The sequence below is a fragment of the Stylophora pistillata genome, chromosome 12, assembly GCF_964205215.1.
Source record: "Stylophora pistillata chromosome 12, jaStyPist1.2, whole genome shotgun sequence".
Classification (NCBI taxonomy): Eukaryota; Metazoa; Cnidaria; class Anthozoa; order Scleractinia; family Pocilloporidae; genus Stylophora; species Stylophora pistillata.
This window is the reverse complement of record NC_142530.1, coordinates 16,090,784-16,110,000: the sequence shown is the minus strand read 5'-3', so window position 1 is coordinate 16,110,000 and position 19,217 is coordinate 16,090,784. Positions and strand designations below refer to the sequence as shown.

The window sequence follows — 19,217 nt, the reverse complement described above, 5'->3', positions numbered from 1 at the left end:
GTCAACAATATCGCTTGAAAGTGTTACAATAATTTCTGGTTTCCTGCCTTGGTTGCTTACATGCTTTTGATGCATCTGGTCAACATGGCGTTTCCAGAGTTGTTCTCCGACCATACCTGAATTTGCATTTGCTAACTTTTGACCTCAAGCCAGCGCTTTCCACCCTAGCTTAAACTTCATTAAGATGAATGAAGTGTTCTTGGTCATTTTTCTACGATATCAAAATATCGTCTTCTCTACGAACGACCATCGGTATACCTTGGAGTACTTGCTCAAATTTTGATTGAAAGAAAGCTAAAGTGGAGGATACCCCAAAAGGCAAACGAGAGGGTCTATATAGACCCTTGTGAGTATTTATGGTAACAAACTCCCTTGAATCCTCATCTAAAAGAATTTGTTGGTAAGCCCTAGGTAAATCTAGCTTACTGAATGTCTATCCCCCACCGAAAGGGACACTGTCACGGGTTGACATGCGCGGTAGCATACACTCTCTCCGAGACTTGTCACGCTCGACGGCCATTACGGAAATATCAGTGAGTTCAAGAATTCTGTATATATTTTGCATTTAAATCAAGTTTATCCAAAGCAAATGCTCATGAAAGTGAATTTCTTTTACTGAGGAACCTTCCGTGATCTTTTGTAAATGTAAAAGTGCTTGTACGACGAAGCGCAAAGAAAATAGTTCTCGTGGGTGCCCGTGCAAAGGGAGAAACGTGCTGTGTACAGATGAATGTAATTGTGGAACAAGCAATAAACCTTGCAGAAACAGGGTATGCATATAAAGTTGAATACACGCATATTAAGTTGTATATATTCACTTCTTTTGTGGATCGAATGTCCAAAATGCATACGAAATAATTTGTGTATTTCCTTTCTTCAGGATTCGAACGAGCAGTCGTCATCTGCCTATATTTACGAAAGCCGTAGAGTTCGCCTGAGGCTTACCTGTATTCTAATTATAATGTGTAGTAGAATAAACATCTGCCTCGCAAATGCTACATATGTGTGTGATATCTAGCATTATTTATTTTCCTATCAGTAAAATCGCTGTCCGCGCTGAACGACTCACAACTTGCATCAAATTTTTCCTGCAGCCACAACTTAAATGTCTTTTCTTCCACATAAATACGCTGATGGTTCCTCAGCCACGCTTTCTTGTATTCCCCTCTGTCTTCAACCTTTCGTTTTTGCCCTGAGTTAGTGCGTTTACCGCCATGTCCGGATCCTCCGCTAGACGTCAGGATGACTTTTTCAAGTTTCAATCGGCTACACGAGCATGCGCAGACCGTGACCGTGTCCCTTTAATTCCACAAATAACCCTTCGGGGTTTGGCAATTGGTGTTGGTCAACCTCCAAAACGGAATTGACGGCGACTTTGTAATCCCCACAAACTCTAATTGAATTATCTGGTTTAACGACAGGAACTATCAGAGCCGCCCGCTCTGAGTAGCGCACCTTTCCGATTACTCCCATGTTTTCTAAGCGATCCAATTCTTGCTCAGTGGCACCTTTTAAAGCATACAGAACTTGGCGCGGTTTGAAAAACTTCGTTTTTGATTCGGTCTTGACGAATACTTTAGCCTTAACGTCTAGCATAGTACCTAACTCATCCTTGAAGATTAATGTCCAGATAAAACGTTGTCTAACTCAAAACTTATCTTCCTAATGGATCCCCAGTTTACTTGCTGTTCTTTAACCAGTTCCTTTTCTAAGAGGCATCGTCCGTTCCCTTTGGGAATTTGAACAGTAACATGGCGGTCTCCTCTTGATAAAAAAATTCAACCAGTGCTTGACCAATGATTTCGAAATGATTAACCACGGATATTTTATCACCGGCAAGAGAGGATGCAGTGGGGAGAAACGTTCCTTTATTTTGTTTTTTTGTCTTTGTTTGTTTGTTTTGTTTTTTCAAGCTCTTACATTCAGTTTAACTTAGTATAGTATGTGAAATGCACTGATAGTTTAGAAGTGATAAAATTGTAAATTGAATTATTAATTACAACAAGAAAACAAAAATGACCAGAGCCCTACGTGCCTCCATCCCAATTCCTTGCTACCCATACAAGAGAATTATCTCTAGTGCCTCCAAGACTTTATGCTTATTCTATTTTTTTTTAGGATCTCATGTCCGCGGGTTGTGTCAAACATGAACCCATGGTTAGAGAGTTCGACATGGCAATTAAGAAAGCCATGCCAGACAAACCGAATTCCGAGGTCAGAGTAATGGACATGGGAGCCGGCACTGGACTTCTGGGAGTAGAGCTGAAAAAAAAGGGCTACACTAACGTGGACGCCCTAGATCTCACCCCAAAAATGTTGGATGTAGCCAAGGAGAAGGGCTGTTACACCAAGTTCATATGTGCCCATATCACGGAGGTGCGGACCCCTGGCCTTGAGGATGGTGAATACGATGCCATAATTTCATCTGGAGTGGTTACAGCAGCTTACGGACATATTCATGCACCGGCCTTTTATGAGATGATGAGAGTAATTCGCGATGGTAAGTGTGGTGATTTCCTTTCCTTTCATCTTTCTTCTCTGAGCCTTGCCAACTGCAGCAAATCAAAGTGACGGTCAAGAGTGAGGAGAGGGGCAGGGGTGGTGGAGTGAATATTAAGCTGATAACAAGCGGGCCATAAGTCCGAGTGGTTAAAACGAGGGTTCATTTCTTACAGTACGGACCGAGATGAAGAGGCTAGTAAGGTCCTTCTCTTTGTGTGAGTTCAAATAAAGTGGGGGAAAGATTATTATTTTAACCAACTCTCGAACTTTGCGGGCTATACAGTGAAATACATCCCGACTAAATTGACCAATCATAGTGCATGGAGTAAGTGCGAGATAAAATAACTAACAAGAATTTACCGACGTGGAAGTGGCAAGTGGTGGGTGTTTACCGAGCGCAACAAGAAAAAAATATATTGTTAGCCACCAACACATGAGGAGAATACCTGCTTTACTATAAATTCAAACAAAAAGATTATAGAGCTCATAAAAATGTTTAACGCGGTTTGTCGGTTCTGTTGGTTAAATTCATTTTGTTTGTTTTTTAACAGGAGGCGTTATCTACTTTAACGTGCGAACCAAGGAAATTCCTGACTTCGTAAAGCCCATGAAAGAGCTGGAAGATAAAGGCTTGTGGACCAAAATCCACGAGGCAAAAGTAGAGCATTATAAAATCGATGATCCTAAGCTACCGAAACTTACCACTGTATTTGCGTTTCAAGTTCACCACAAGAAGTGCAACGGTAATTAGTGTGGCTGCAATAAGATACTAGACTTTTGTCAAGTGTGTGCTTCGTGAAACAAATAGTAGTAAATGGTGATACCGGAAAGAAAATGGCAATTCAGGGCAAACAAATTAAATTGTGTTGTCTATGTAAGTATACAAAACAATTTACAATTTAGTGTGGAAAGTAATCGGAGATTCTACACTTTGCTTTGTGATAGGTTCTGGAAACTTGCGCCGCTCTCTGGACCTATCAGATGCAAACCTGAAAGCAACTAGGACTACTTCGCCTGCGTATTCTCGCGCTTTAGGCGGTTTGGTTGTTTTTGCTAAGAGTTCTGACTGGCTCCTAGAGCTTTATTTCCTTTTTTCTCAGCCGTTGTGATTACTTGAGTTTAGGACATTCGATCGAAAGGTACTCAAAAGCGAGCATTGCCTACCATTTCTATTTTTTTCGCATTTTGATCTTATTTAATACATAGATACGCTGTAATAAATCTATTCTTCTTTATTATGTAAGAGTTCACCACTCCAGGAGAAGCAAGAGGGGGATACGAAAAGTACTTTACCGGCGGACTGCATACGTTACATGAAAGATCAACGAAGGAAGAAATTGAGGAATGCTATGATAAGTGGGCACCCGCTTATGACAGGGTACGTATCTAGATACGGTCGCAAGAGATTACCGTGAGCGGTAGTTTTTTTTATTTTTTTGACTTAGATAGCGTGCAGGCAAGCTCTCATTAGCACACACTGACACCAGCGGCGAAGCCCACGAGAGGAGTCTCATTTTGTTGTTAGAACCCTCGCACACACTCATTGGTCGCAGGGCTGTAGGCTTGAAACGTAGCTTCTGGCACTTATGTCGAAGCGCCAATGAAAGCCTTTCCAGCTTCGGCGCGAGCGTTTGTTCACCCTCGGTAAAGTACGAGGCCTTGAGCAACACAAGCACGCGAGAGGGTGAGGTCTGCGCGGATATCAATGGTACCACACTCGGTAAACCTCTTCTTGACGCGTCTCAGCTCTTTCCTTGAGGGCGGGGGGAGGGGGGAGTGTGTGTGTGTGTGTGTGGGGGGGGGGGGGATGGGGAGACATCAAACCAACAGCGCTATGAACCTCTCTCGACCACGGAGTATAAATTTCCACCGGCAAAGGAAGGATGCCGTGGGGATAACGTTGGTTTATTTTATTTTATTTTTTTTATTTTTCCTTTTTTAAAGTGCACTAAACCCCCAAATTTTCTTTCGTTTAACGAAATAAGCATACTTTCTGTGCAAATATTTTTTTATTTTCTCAAATCTTCAATCTTCTGTGCCCAGTCAAAATACGGAAAATCGGCCGCCATCTTGGCTCGCGACCGAGTTTAAAGAGGAATGGTTTCTAGCGGGTATTGTGACGTCAAATCGAGCACACGAAAGTCTGCATTTGACACATTTTCACTTGTTTGGGGAGGTAGTCGTCGATATTGTCCGAAATATGCCGACTAGGTGTGTTATATGAGGAATGTCTGAAGCGCGATACCCTTTTGCAAATTTCGCACGTTGCTACATCCTCGTACGACACACTTCGTCGGCATATTTTCGGACAATATCGACTACAACTTTCCCAAACAAGTGAAAATGTGCGAAGTGTAAACTTTCGTGTTCTCGATTTGACGTCACATTACCCGCTAGAACCATTCCTCTTTAAACTCGGTCGTGGGCCAAGATGGCGGCAGATTTTCCGTATTTTGACTGGGCACAGAAGATTGAAGATTTAAGCAAATAAAAAAATGTTTGCACAGAAATACTCCTAAAAGTACGCTTATTTCGTTAAGCGAAAAAAAATTTTGGGTTTAGGTACATTTTAAGCTCTTACATTCAATTTAACTCAGTATTGTATGTGGAACGCACTTCTAGTTTAGAGGTGATAAAGATGTAAATTGAAGTATTAATTCCAACAAGGAAACAAAAATATAGCTAAATCATTTACAGCCTTACGTGCCTCGATCTGAATCCCCTGCTTCTCATAGAGGGTTCTGAATTTTCGCTAGTGCCTCCAAGACTTTATACTTATTTCTTTTTTTTTTTAGGATCTCATGTCCGCGGGATGTGTCAAACATGAACCCATGGTTAGAGAGTTCGACATAGCAATTAAGAAAGCCATGCCAGACAAACCGAATTCCGAGGTCAGAGTAATGGACATGGGAGCCGGCACTGGACTTCTGGGAGTAGAGCTGAAAAAGAAGGGCTACACTAACGTAGACGCCCTAGATCTCACCCCAAAAATGTTGGATGTAGCCAAGGAGAAGGGCTGTTACACCAAGTTCATATGTGCCCATATCACGGAGGCGCGGACCCCTGGTCTTGAGGATGGTGAATACGATGCCATAATTTCATCTGGAGTGGTTACAGCAGCTTACGGACATATTCATGCACCGGCCTTTTATGAGATGATGAGAGTAATTCGCCATGGTAAGTGTGGTGATTTCCTTTTCTTTCATCTTTCCTCTAAACCATGCCAAATGCGGGAAATCAAGGATTTCTTACCAAGAGGGTCTCAATGGGTATCAACTGTGAATTGTCAGGACCCCCAGCCCTTAGTATTGGCTATTATGTACGTAGTCTGCAGATGAGGTGTAATTTAGGCGAGCGAGTGCCCAGTATTTGTTAGCGAAAAATTGCCGCCATCTTAGATTGTAATGGCCGCGAAAGGCTCGAGATCGAGAGAGAGAGAGAGAGAGAGAGAGAGAGAGAGAGAGAGAGAGAGAGAGAGAGCACGGACTAACTGAGGGATAAAATAAGTAAGAAGTGCAGGTGGCTAGTGGTGGCTGTTTCGGCCACCAACACGTTAGGAGAAAACCTTTTTTTTTTTTAATAAATCAAAACAGAACGAGAATAAAGCGCTTAAAAATGGTTTTAAATTTTCTGTTCATGCAACGATTTATAATACTTTCGGGCGCGGATTGCTCCAAGGTGAATAGGATAGGATTTTTGGAGTTTGAATAGCCAATCAGAGCGCACCCTCAACGCTATCCACTGTTTAAGTATACAAGTATACTAGAAGGCGTCATTTACCAAGCTTGAAATCAAGGTTGCGGAATATTTAAAAAGACCTGACTTACTTATTTTGGTTTTGTTTGTTTTTGTTTTTGGTTTTTAACCACAAGTCTTAGACAAAGCAAAAGATCGATGTTTAAAGCTGTTTTTCGGTTCTGTTGGTTAAATTCATTCTGTTTGTTTTTTAACAGGAGGCGTTATCTACTTTAACGTGCGAACCAAGGAAATTCCTGACTTCGTAAAGCCCATGAAAGAGCTGGAAGATAAAGGCTTGTGGACCAAAATCCACGAGGCAAAAGTAGAGCATTATAAAATCGATGATCCTAAGCTACCGAAACTTACCACTGTATTTGCGTTTCAAGTTCACCACAAGAAGTGCAACGGTAATTAGTGTGGCTGCAATAAGATTCATAGACTTTTCACAAGATTGTCCTTCGTGTATCAAATGATGAAAAAGGGAATAAAATGGCAATTTAGGGCTAATGAATTAAAGTATGTTCTCTGAGCATAGAAAACAATTTTCAAGACGGTGTGGAAAGTAATCCGAGATTGCAGACTTTGTTCTGTGATTGGTCCTGGAAACTCGCGCCACTCTCTCGACCAATCAGATGCAAAACTCAAAGCAACTACGGTTTGGTCGGCTGCGTTCTCACGCGCTTTAGGCAGTTTGGTTGTTTTTACTTAATTGGCTCTTGGCGCTTAAGATCGAGCATTGCCTACCATTTTTATTTTTATCACCGTTCGATCTTAAATACTACTCATTGATGCGGTGTAATAAATATTATTATTTATTATGATGTCATCACAAAAATTAGAAACGAAGACAAATTGAGTATGCTTGCTTCAGAGCAGTGGTGGATCGGTCGTAGTTCGAGTGGAATTCAAATACGGCTCCCAGAATTCAGTTCGCGTTAATGAGAGCATTCATTCTAGAAGGGTATCGTCTTTTTAAACAAGACTTAAGCAACTGATCGCTTTGACGACATGATAGAAATATACATTGATGTGCCATCATCTCTCCGAATAATAAGGATCGCCAAGTGTCTGGTGATTCAACGATTCAAGACTATCGCACGATAAGCATCGGGTTTCATTGACATGTTGGTCCACTGGTGATAAGAGTTTATAGAACGAATCCTTTACTTTTTCCCACGTAAATCGTTCATAATCTACCTGCAACATAAAGTCAGTGTTAGATTTTTCTTTAATTTTTTTTTTTTTTTCTATTGCTATAGAATTCGGGAATCATAAGTTAATTTTTCATTGTATATATTGCAACTAGTGAACGTGTGGTTGGGAATCCTTCTACGATAGAGGGCCTCACTACTAACAGGGACCTTAAGCAATCAGGACGGTAACGCTAGGGTAAACGTTGATTAAAAAATGAATTTCTGTGTTTAGGTAGAATTTCGAAAATGGCTGCATGTGTCTACCGTCTCTTACGGCGACACACCTTAACTTCGGCATAACGTATATAAGCATCTTGGAGTTCCAAATGGAAATTAAATTAATGTGCCGTCGTGGTTTCCATTTGCAGATGACGCCAGTTTTGGTGATTTCACGTTGTTGTTTTGCAAAGGAAGGCTGAGAAATGTACAAAGTTTTAAAATGCACGTGCTGAGTTACTGGCCATTCTGCCCATTAGATCTTTTGTTTAGCCGCGTCCTCGTTGCCGTCGCCGTCGCCGTCGTGGTTTACTTAAATTCGTACGCGCGCTAGTTTCAAGAAAACCCCAACAAACTAGACCTCAAGAGAAAGCTTAGTAAATGCAGTTTACGATAAAAATACAATTTAGGCGTTTGTTATTATTATTATTATTTAGGGAGTAACAGGAGCCAGTAAGTCGTGAAACGACCAAGGGTCCTTCTATTGAATTTACCGGGTATCGGATCCCGCTGCACAAACAAAATGGCTGCACAGTCTTATTCACAAGGCGTCACTCAACAAAAAATGTCAGGCTATTCCGATGTTCTGATTGGTTGTCTAGATATCCGCACTTAATTCAGAGTAGCGTTAAATATGCAAAACGTGTTGTGTAAATGGACACAACGTGAAAAATATTTCAAAATTCAAAATTTCCTGACACGTTTTTGTTCGTCATTATCCCTGGAATGTTGTGGCGAAATTTCACGAAAATCGATCAAATCTACATACCCTATAAATTCGCTCAAAGTGGATGTATACCTCTCAAAATCAAATGCGAGGTTTTAGCTCCCAAAGGTTTGAAGACAACGATCGCCCCATCAAGAGATTACCTCGCGTCCTGAAACCACGAGCCAAAAGGGAAGACGGGACCTCCTAGCGTCAATAACAATGATTCAAAATTTTCCCGGGAAAAGTATCGCATAGCAGTCACGTTTTTTTTTTTTATCTCGCTCTGTTGAACTTTGGCTTGATTACCAGCCCCTGTTCGGGAACCGGAGCCCGCGCTCCCCGAACCCCTATAATTCACAGGAAGCCATTAAATCGTTTTTGATGGCATCTTTGACTACGATACCCAAACAATTACATTCGATCTTGCTAAAATCCAGTCGGGAGCATCCATATACCACAACGAAGCTTTCCGTATGCAGAGACGCGTTGGGAAGTAAAGCTCTGCCAATTTTAAGCCCACAGTAACTAGTCTATGCGGTTTACGTCTTGCAAAAAGGATAAAACTAGCCTGCAACTAGCCCTCGCTATTGGCGCTCCCCGACCGCGGAAAGATTTGGAACAAGTCACAGAGGTTTGCCCGACGGGTGTCTGGCACTCATTACCAATGCTAGCTCCCTTGCAGACCTCTCGCCGGTTCACGTTGCTCACGTTATGGTGGGCGAACGGGCACTCGTGTGAAGCGTTAATAATGAATGCCTACACACAGGCTGGATTTTACCCTACGCGTGACGTGATCACTTGCATACAGTCAGTCAACTAGATCAAGTCGCGCAAAAGCAGTCAGGTTTCTTCTCGGAGATCCTGGGCGAATTCTTCTAGAATTACAGTAGCAGCTTATAGTCATTGGAGACGAGCGGAGAAGTTAGCGCGCGAAAAATAGCGGGAGCGCGAAGACAAAGTTAAGGTGGCTCGTACTAGTTTCCTCGCGCGGGGAACAGATACCTCTTGCGTCACGCGCGAGAGAAACGTGCGAAAGAAGCGCGCGATTTATAGACGAAAATTTAAAACAAAGATGGCGGCGCGAGGATTTTTTTCTACTTTTGTGATGGGTTCACTTAAGAATGTGTATTTGATAAGCTGAGCGACCACTGTGAATGCAGGAGATAGAAACTAAGATAAAGAAGACGATTTTGGGAGAAGTAAAGGTTGCTTTACTTCACATCAAAAAAAAATATTCAACCAGTTTGAAATCTTGCGACGGCGAAAAAAGAACTCGAGTGAAGGACAATCTAACTGAAGTGGAAGACCATATAGCCAGAAGTCGTGTGTAGGATTTTTAAGATGAGCCCGGGAGGCTGTCTTTGACAGCTGTTTAATGATTTTCTTAGCAGTAAACGTCTGTAAACATCGGATCGTATGTGCTCGCGCGAGCACACGCAATTGTCAGCGGTAGCTATAACAGATCCTGAGCAAATGTCGATCTTATAGAATTCAGATTTTTAAATGCGCGAGAACGCGCGTGGAAACTGCTAAACTCACGAAAGCTATTGCATGAAAACAAGTCCGGTGACCCCTTCTTTTTATTGTTCCAATATGATAATAACGTCGAAAGAAATCAGACAAAAAAACTAGAAAATTCTACGGAAGGAAATTTGCGATGTGTGAAAATTGCCTTTTTTGTAGATTTTCTGAAATTCCACTCCGTAGAATTTTTTAATTATCTTTGTGCATTTTCCTTTTCAAGTGCCAAAAGCAATCACTGGAAAAAATCACGGGGTCACCGGGTTAGTTTTCGAATTATTTAAGCCACCAGCTAAAAAATGCGTCTGAATAAGCCTATGAAAGCGTTGCCATGGAAACTGCTACTGACGAAATGACACCTATTTTTGGATAACCAATAATTATATAATTCAACCCCGTAAAAGTGTTCAACTGGCCTTGGTCAGCCTTTCTGTTGTATGCTTTCAAAGTTACAAACCATCAAAAAGATGAAAACCGGTACGAACCACCTTAAAACGCCACACGTTTCCCTGAAAACCACAACTACGGCGTCTTATTGATTTGCCATTTTTCTCGCTCGTTTACAATGACTGATAGCTTGGCACACACTTGAGAAGCAATCAAGTAAGACAACTCTGCTGGCTGTGTCTAAATGACTTACTGCGACTTTATGAAATCTCACTTTGTTTGGATTTCTACAGAAGTATCGCAGCTTCTTGGATAACTGTTGAGGTGTTGAGTACAAATACTGTGCTGGAAAGGACAACAATAACACAAATAATAAAAATAAAGTAAAAATCCGGATTTTGTTCTTCAGTTTTTTACCTAAGGTTTGGGGTTCTTAGATATAATTTTATTCTGGTGAAATGAATATATACTTTCCAACAAAGAGGTGCATGGAATAGATTGATAAACGGTGTATCTACTCACAAGGAAATATTTCAGGATAAACCAACTTGTTCGGACAAAGTGGATAACAACCATGTTGCACAGCCTCCAGCCTGAAATGGAAAAATTGCTATTTAGAAAAAATTATCACCGCATTTGAACTTTGGTAACAAAAATCTCTACATGTAACATTACTCATCTATCCTGTTTTTAAATCGCGCTTGTGTACTGTTCTTTCCTGTCCAACTCAACAAAGTTCATCCTTGTCTTGAACAGTAAGGGGGTCAATTAATGCCAGAAATCCAAGTTTTAAATGATTCCATACGTAATGTTTTTGCTCTCCGCTACTCCTTTTACCTTTGACAAATCGGAGTGGAAAACTTCAACCTTTGAACGCAGAAAAGGAGGAGTTTGGAAAAAGTAGTGTTCAGTATGTTGACTAACCATAGTACTGAATAGTGAGCACAGTGAAACGTGATAGAAGCGGAGCCCAGATTATGTGGTGGTCAGCGGATCCTGGTTCACGTCCAATTTTTTTCGCGCACTTTACGGTAAAATGAAACTGTATTCAGCGACCACAATTGTTAAGACAACAAAGAAGCCAAAATTGGCTGCTTTTGTCGCACGAAACTCTTACTTCAACCTTGCTTAAATGCCTTGCGTCATAAAAACATACATTTCATTCATAGACTTACATTGATACACCAAAAAACTCATGCTCTGCAGTGGAAACTGCTACATCAGCAGCCTTTAGTATAGAGATATATTCCTGGCGAGATTCCTGATAACCCCAGTGAACAATATGATCATGGATTCGTGTCCAAGCTTCTTCAAAAACACCTGGTGTGTTACCGTGGAGATGGTATACAAATTACAAAAGTTACAACAACTTTTTTATCACTTTCTAAAGACATTTTTGACCTCCTGTTCTAAACCTAAAATTATTGTTAATGGTAAAAGCTACATTTTGTAGATGGAGCCTAGAATGGTTAGAATCTCAAAAACATGTGCACAGTCTCAAGCTTGGAGGTCTCTCTGTGGAAAACACTGTTCAAGTAAGGACTGACAGAGAGCTAGCGACCTAACTACCTCTTCACCCTCAAATTGTGGAGGTAATCGATTCACCAACAAATGATGTCTATATGCAGGGCTGTCATTGGCAAATGTAATACTTGCATGATCTGAACTGAGTGGGCAGCTGAATAAACTTATGCTTGCAATTGGCAGAGGGGGTCTGGGGGGAACATTCTGCTGGGAAAAAATTTGACCACTCTCTGAGATATTACTTCTTGAAAACTGGGACTTATTGAAGGTAGCGGAATCAGTTAAAAATACTTAATTTCTAGTGCTTTTGATCAGAATTCACAAAGTACATGTAGCTGGTGCAAAATGGTCTGACAGTGGGTTTCCACCTTCTGACAGCCTCTTATGGCTACTGTTCCATAATAGGCCTTTTGCAGTTAGAGATCACGTGCTTAGATACCGCATAGCAACGCCATACTGGAGAGCAAGCACTCCAGTGATCTCAGACAAAATTGAGATCACAGAGGTCTGCATTCAAACAAAGAATACAACAGATAACAAGTTAAAGGGTATCTCAATTCGAGAAATCTTGTGAGTTTTAATCAACAACTTCCTTGGAGTGTATCAGTGAAAAACGAATTTTGGTGTGATTTTGCTGCTGATACACTCTGGGGAAGGTGTTGATTACTTCTTACTGGACTTCTCGAATTGGGATACCTTTTGATCTGTTATCCACTGTATTCTTTGTTTGAATGCAGACCTCTGTGACCTCTATACTGTCTGAGATCACAGGAGTGCTTGCTCTCCAGTATGGCATTGCTATGCAGTATCTAAGCACATGATCTCTAGTTGCAAAAGGCCTATTGTCCACCCAACTGATACTGATTGGGTGCAGTGTACTATTGTGACAGAAATACCTGGAACTTCAGAGAATGTTTCTCCCAGCACAGAAACCTTGAAATGCAATCCTTGCTCAGCCAACTGATACAGGGTTTGGAAGAACAACTCGGGACCTTTGTCATGTTCCCTATCAACACCAATGAAAGCTACAGTTTTTATGACTAAAACAAAATGACCAATTTCAGCATGTACATTGATCTTTATAGCAACAGTTAGGTTTTGTGCTTAGTATAATAAACTGCTTTAACAAGCATGAAAGACCAGTTAGAAATATACTGACATAATATACCATACCATCTGTGAGCCCACACAATATACAAGGGCCTGGACACTTTTGATTCCATTGGCTGAACAAGTTCATCGCCTTTTGCACCTAAATTTTGTGTCAATTAAAGGAATACTGGTGTTATCAAGTATCCATTTGTGGATTTGAGTTGGGGACACTAACTGTACAAAGTATAGGAATGGTTGGGTTAAACTTTTGTTAACAAGGCATGACCATGGAGTCAAACGGTTTAGAGGTATACTGTACTGGGAGAAGATGGCCCAGCCCTTTTTTTTTGTTTGTTTGTTTATTAACTTTCAGTTTTGTGAGAAAGTACATAAATTGTAGCAGGTCTGGAGTTATTTGCTAAATTTCAAAGGTTAATTGTGTAGCTGGTAGTTAGTCCAAATTCGTCAGCATACATGGTGTAGCTATTATTCTTTCACTTTTTAAAATAATAAGAAAAATAGCATGACTGAGCAATGTCCGATTACAACTGACCAGCCATATTTTTACTACTAAGTAAGAAGGCTAGAGGCTCATTCAATTTTGGAAAAAAATTGCCTGGACAAAAAAAAGTCTTCTTACAGCTAAATTGGACTTGGCCTACAGCCTCATCCCATTTTGCCTGTCCTATGAATTTGTTAATCCAGTTGTTTCCAAATTGGACATCATGTAGCCCTAGTACACACACAAATGTACACTGAAGACTATCCCGTGATGTGTAGAATGCAGAAAACTGAGAACTGTAAACAGAAAATTTTTTTAGTCACTCAACCTCTCACCAACTATTCCCATCTCCTATGTTATTTCTCTAAGTAAAACTTCTTGCTCAACCTTTTTCACTCTAATATCAGTATGCATATTCTCCAGACGGTTCTCTATACATTTCCTAAGGTGTTGACAAGGAGAATTTGTCAAGCAATCAAGAGTTTCTCAAGTTTGAGATCATTTTCTCTATCCATCAGTAATGACCTTAATGTTTGATTCGGGCACGATACTGTTGGGAGAAATTACCATAAAAACCCTCAGATAAGCCGTACCTTTTTTCCAAAAATCATTGCTAAAAATTGGGGGTGCTGCTTATCTGCAAGAACATTTGAAAAAGATGTAGAGTTTTCCATTTTTGCATCCAATCTAATGCCTGATCACTAAGCTTTCAATGTTCCGCTCACCCTCTTGTTGTAATGCAAAAATCTATGGAAAAACTGCACTGAATGAAGAAATTCCTATCAACAAATACCAGAAAAAGATCAATCATATGTCAGAGTTGGTAGGAACAATGTTCATTATATTAAAGTGCAAAAATTGTGGGTAAGACTTTGAAGTATTTTCTGTTGCAGCTAGTGTTAATAGTGAGTTTATGTTTGATGAACAGTGGATGAAGAAGACTTCTCAAGACTCGACTTTGCATCTCTTTTGATTTCTTTCCAAAAAACTTTTTTTTCCAAAATTTGAGCTGTTAAATTCAGGGTATGGCTTATCTTCAAGTGTGGCTTATCTGCAGGTGCAGCTTATCTGCGAGAATTTACAGTAGATGCTTGTCACTCAAAGGGATAAGTGGGTTTAAAGCTTCTTATCCACCTCACCTGAGTATTCTTCTATGTCCACTTCAGGTTCCATCAAAGGAAAGTACACTACCCTGCATTTTGGTCTGATCACTTGGTCTAATTCTTTAGGTCGATTGTCTGGCATTTGTTTTAGAAAGCTTTTGATGGATGATAAAAATGATTCCATGTTGAACTGTGAGTTAAACACCACTACATCAGCAACAAGACTGTAGGAGAAAAATCATGAAATTAATTTAACCCTTCACATCCCAGCATCCGTAAAAATATTCTTCACACTTTATTCCATAGATTTCCTTAAAGCTGACAAAGGAGAATTTGTTTAACAATCAAGAGCTTCTCTAGATGGTAATTATTTCTTGTGACTTAAATGGGTGATTCAGGGGTGATATTGTATGGAGAAATTAGATGCTAGTCATAAACTACATACATACATACCTACACAGGTTAATTGAGCACTCCCCATAGGGGCTTTTCAGGGCCAACACCCACCCAGGGGAGGACTTCCACCACACAGTAATCTCATGCATGGGAAATTAACATCTCCTACCCCTAACCCTGCAGGAGATGGGGCCTACCGTTTATTCGTCCTTATCCAAGAAGACCAGAATATCTATCCAATTCTTGATTATAGAAAGGTAGCAAATTCTCCTCACTTATTTTAAGACCATGAGTATTGGTCTGGCAGGGGCTTGAACCGTCAACCTCCCGCACAACACAATCCGGTGCTCTAACCTAGCTAGTCACTCTCAGGGATTGAAAATTTCACAAAATAACAGTTAAAAACAAACAAATACTCAATCATGCAAACAGCAGCACCAGTAACAAAATAGTAAAAAACATTTAATAAAGGGGGTATTAGTTTCTAAAGAAACTGTGGTGCTGAAATCGGTGGGGGGGAACAAGGTCATTTGGTTCTATCAACTATATCAACTAAGTTGAAATTGTAAATCAGCTACAGTAAAGAGTTAAAAAGCTGACATTTCAAGCATTAGTATAAAAAATGGTTGACTTGCTAAAGAATGCAAGTTCAAATAAACAATAATAATTACAATAAGTATTATAGTAGCAATAACAATAATGACAACAAGATGAAGAAGAAGAAGTAGAAAAAAATACAACCAAATTAAAGAAAACTAGGAATCAAATCAAGAGGTAACATTTAACACACTAACTGTTACCCTAGAGTTTCAGTGCTGAGGTGCGATACATGTAAGTACATGATCCGATACATCTTGACAAAAATTGACAGCTTTATGAATTTCTACACATGGACTGGCTCAATTCAAACATTTCCAAAGGGAATGTTTGAACAAAACAATAATACAAATATAAAAAATTCAACAATATAAATAAGGTTGGTCAGATGCAGTTTTAGGGTTCCAAGGTTACAACTTTCAGACAACTTAATATTTCATTTTTCACATTGCATCGAGATACTTTACTCAGTCGGAATAAGTCCAACCACAATAAAACTGCCACCATATACACACCCTAGAGTCCCTTAGGAGTTTTAGTCACATGGTCTAGTCTAATACATGTATATCGCAGCATGTTGGCGTGTACTGCTTACCTGTTTTGTTGCCACTGTGCTAAGATATCATGATGTATGATAATCCATTCAATTCAACTAACTTTCAATAATAATTTTTGTTTTCACAGTTCTCACCATGACAAAATCTGATTATATCCATACTGAAAGTCTCTTTCTTGTTGCTTCCTGACTGGATAAATCAGCTGATTTTCATGGAAGTAAAGAACTTTCTTCAAATGAACAAGATCTGGTCTCAATGCCACCAATTCTGCCAAATTCAAGACAGAACTAGCAAACAACACCCTCAAGAGAAAAACAAAACAAAACAAAAACATGAAAAATCATGAAAAAAAATCAAAACTCTCTAGTCAATTATAAGACAACATATGTACTAATGACAGTACGAATAATAACTTTTTCCGTAAGTGGCTGTAGATGGTGTAATTAACCCATTGACACTTACGTGTAACACGTGCCGACGAAAAGTCAAAATTTTGGAGAAACCAAGAAGGCAAACACAATGCGCAGTAAATTTTTAAAAATAAGCTTTTCCAAAAAACAAGCTCCAGTGAAAGAGGACTAAGTAAAGAACTTATTTCCGGCGAAAAAAGCGATAGGTGCATATTACGTTTTAACTCAAAAATCAAGATGAAAGATAAAAATCGCTAAATATTTTCGCATGTGTGAAAATAGGCATGTGGATCATATTTCAAAAGGGAATATGCAAATTTGTCCGTGAGTGAAGAGATCTCAAGTTTCATGGAATCTATCAATAGGAAGCAAGACTAAAATGGCCAAGAAATATTTCGGGACGTCAGATTTATTCAAAACAGTTTTTAATTTACTGTTATAAGCGAAAAACGTACGAATTTCTTACGTGTAAAAAGCCCACGCGGTAAAATTCATCATGCTTAGATCGTTGTTTACTTGCGTTCGTGGCCAGAAATTGCGCAGCGTTATGCTGAAAATTCTGAAAAAACTTTGATTTGAGGCAAAATCTTGTATTAAACTATACTTTTTGAACACATTGTTACTCAAACATAATATTTACCGGGCCATCGAATCGTCAAATTGTCGCCAGGCCCTGCTTGAAGTCCGAAAGTTCGGTTTTCACTTTACGTCCATAATTCGCATCGCCTTAGAGAATCGTAGTGTCGTTGACTTGAGAGCTTATTCTGTCACTTTTAAGACCTGGATATCCATTCTTTTCCAAGTAGAGTATTCTATAGCATTGTTACTTTACATTCTGAATTCCACAAGGTCTAACTCGATCGCAAATGAACGAAAAATCCGACCTGAAAATTTTGAGGGTCGGCCGCGTGGACGCCATATTTTCAAATTTGATCATTTAGTGAAGACGCATAGAGTAATGCCCCTCTAGTACCCCCTAAAGTCGAAAAAATATATGCGCAAACAACGGATTCTGATTGGCTTATTGATCTCCAAACTATAGAGGAAGTTTGGGGACAAAATTCCACTTAGTATGGGAGGTAGGGGGGAAAGCGTTCTCGCGCGAGGCGATCGCGAAGTTCGGGCGGTTACGGGCGGTTCAGGAGTCAATGGGTTAAAGTGGCTTTACTTGAAAATGGGACTATAAGGCAAAATCTAAACACAAGAGCCTGCTCACGGGCCAAACAGATGGCGGTGAGGGGTCGCACAGGTGGGGGATGTAGTGTATTTTGTTACATAAGGTCACATAGGGTTATCCCAGTGACTGTAAGTAACTTCCAATCATGCCCTAACATCTACTAAATTCCCAAGTGAAAGTAAAATAACTGATTACGAGTATATTGTATGGTAAATATATCATCTTGATTATTGAATAAATTACAGTTGAGTTAGAGGAATGAGAGTGATCACTTGACCTATGAATACTCTACAGGGGCAGATTGCCAGTAATCAGCTCTTATTACACGACTTGGGTAGTCAGAGGGCCAATAACTAAAATCAACCAATCAAAATGCTCTATTGCCAGTCAATATTCTCTCCGTATTGGACTGGGTACTGTCCCAAATGGTCTTGAATGATACCGCACTTGCGTCCCTTTGAACTTCAGTCGTATAATAAATCTCTTATTAACCAAGCTTGCTCGGGACCATACTGGAAGAATATTGGCCCTCGGTCTTTTTTGTACAGACCGAGTGCAGCTCGGTCAGTACTGTCAAGACATCGGGCCAATATACTCCCAGTACGGCCCATGGACAATTTTCCATATGCTGATTTGTATCTATTGTGTTTTTTTTTTCCCAAGTTTACATTTCTTCAAATCTGTTTCATTTACATTTACTTTTATTTTGCATTCAACATTATATACCTAACAAATGATGTATGCTATTTATGGCACACGTGTTGAGCAACTGATTGTTTGGCAAGAGACTGTATCAGCCCAACAGTTCCATATGCATGCAGTTCTTGGATAAAGATAAAATTGGTGAAGAAAAAAAATGCCTTTGGGATTACAGCTTCATTTTAAAATAACATGGGGTTATATATAATTTCTCAATGGGCAAGATTTCCGCGCATCACTATACTTCCTTAGGCATACTTGTACTTTACACTTCACGGATTGCCTTAAATGGGACAACTTCCTTGTTTAAGAATAGAGTGGGTCTGTGCAGAAATCTTTTCAATTTTTTAATTAAGACGTACAAACTTACTCACTTGCAAGTGCTTTTGCAAGCACGTGGTATATTCTGGTAAAAATAAAGTGCACTTGTTCTCATTCTCCAATGCCATTTCTTCGCAGGTAAAGAGTACAGCTGGCATCCTGGTACTTCTTTGATGAGCAAATCAACTAGTTGTTTGTGTGATCCACCATAGAACGGCTCAACAAGGAGAATTTTTCCCTGGTGGATACCACAGTTTTCTGTGTTATTTCCAGACGAAGCCAACGGTTTACCATCGCATGACGACAGGTCCATCCGGAAAGCTACATGGAAGGTTCTGATTGTCAGAGTAGATCCGCAGCAAAAGATACCATCAGGATGTTGAGGACGGACAAAGCAACCATGCCTTCCTTGCTTTTTAGCACTGATGTTATACAATACAATGTCCGTGCTCTTTTCCTTTCCAACTCCTCTACCACCTAAAGCCACTAACCCTCACTATCGTTGCCTCGTCCGCCATCTTTGAGATTGTCTGGTAAGCAAAGCGCATGCCCAACTGAAAAAAAAAGGAATTG

General features: G+C 40.0%; 3 protein-coding genes across 7 annotated transcripts in view; 2 read left to right on the top strand and 1 right to left on the bottom strand.

Moving 5' to 3' along the window:
- LOC111331825 (uncharacterized) overlaps positions 1 to 1,018 on the top strand; it is a 9,513-nt gene extending 8,495 nt beyond the window's left edge. The window contains exon 6 of the mRNA XM_088740053.1: positions 881 to 1,018. Coding sequence (XP_088596179.1) covers positions 881 to 1,018 — 138 coding nt within the window. The remainder of the gene's footprint in view (positions 1 to 880) is intronic.
- Positions 1,019 to 2,172: 1,154 nt separating this feature from the next.
- Positions 2,173 to 6,756, top strand: LOC148718997 (uncharacterized). The gene is made up of 5 exons (XM_088740052.1): positions 2,173 to 2,500; positions 3,054 to 3,245; positions 3,747 to 3,880; positions 5,298 to 5,679; positions 6,456 to 6,756. Exons 1-5 carry the CDS (start codon positions 2,173 to 2,175, stop codon positions 6,653 to 6,655), a joined length of 1,236 nt encoding a protein of 411 aa, XP_088596178.1. The 3' UTR covers positions 6,656 to 6,756.
- A 273-nt stretch (positions 6,757 to 7,029) lies between these two features.
- LOC111331840 (tRNA-queuosine alpha-mannosyltransferase) lies at positions 7,030 to 19,191 on the bottom strand. 5 transcript variants are annotated; one of them, XM_088741378.1, is made up of 11 exons: positions 18,698 to 19,191; positions 16,172 to 16,339; positions 14,524 to 14,711; positions 12,964 to 13,042; positions 12,687 to 12,796; positions 11,442 to 11,586; positions 11,104 to 11,133; positions 10,789 to 10,859; positions 10,520 to 10,611; positions 8,419 to 8,562; positions 7,299 to 7,437 (listed from the first exon to the last, which is right to left on the bottom strand). In XM_088741378.1, the coding sequence occupies exons 1-10, from the start codon at positions 18,955 to 18,957 to the stop codon at positions 8,458 to 8,460; spliced, it is 1,248 nt and encodes a 415-aa protein (XP_088597504.1). In that variant the 5' UTR covers positions 18,958 to 19,191; the 3' UTR covers positions 7,299 to 7,437; positions 8,419 to 8,457. The 5 variants fall into 5 exon arrangements, with proteins under 5 accessions (XP_088597503.1, XP_088597502.1, XP_022792768.2 ...); XM_088741379.1 differs by having other exon boundaries at positions 10,541 to 10,611; XM_088741377.1 differs by lacking the exon at positions 8,419 to 8,562 and having other exon boundaries at positions 7,030 to 7,437; positions 10,541 to 10,611.
- Positions 19,192 to 19,217: the final 26 nt, after the last annotated feature.

What these genes read in the sequence shown, in the direction of transcription:
- LOC148718997 (XM_088740052.1), top strand. Translation starts at nt 2,173, where the DNA reads ATGGCAATTAAGAAAGCCATGCCAGACAAACCGAATTCCGAGGTCAGA. An exon ending in GGGCACCCGCTTATGACAGG is followed by an intron (nt 3,881 to 5,297) that starts GTACGTATCTAG and finishes TTTTTTTTTTAG; the next exon opens with GATCTCATGTCCGCGGGATG. An exon ending in GATGAGAGTAATTCGCCATG is followed by an intron (nt 5,680 to 6,455) that starts GTAAGTGTGGTG and finishes GTTTTTTAACAG; the next exon opens with GAGGCGTTATCTACTTTAAC.
- LOC111331840 (XM_088741376.1), bottom strand. Translation starts at nt 18,957, where the DNA reads ATGGACCTGTCGTCATGCGATGGTAAACCGTTGGCTTCGTCTGGAAAT. An exon ending in GCTTGCAAAAGCACTTGCAA is followed by an intron (nt 16,340 to 18,697) that starts GTGAGTAAGTTT and finishes TTTTCTCTTGAG; the next exon opens with GGTGTTGTTTGCTAGTTCTG. An exon ending in TCCACTCCGATTTGTCAAAG is followed by an intron (nt 10,860 to 11,103) that starts GTAAAAGGAGTA and finishes TTTCCATTTCAG; the next exon opens with GCTGGAGGCTGTGCAACATG.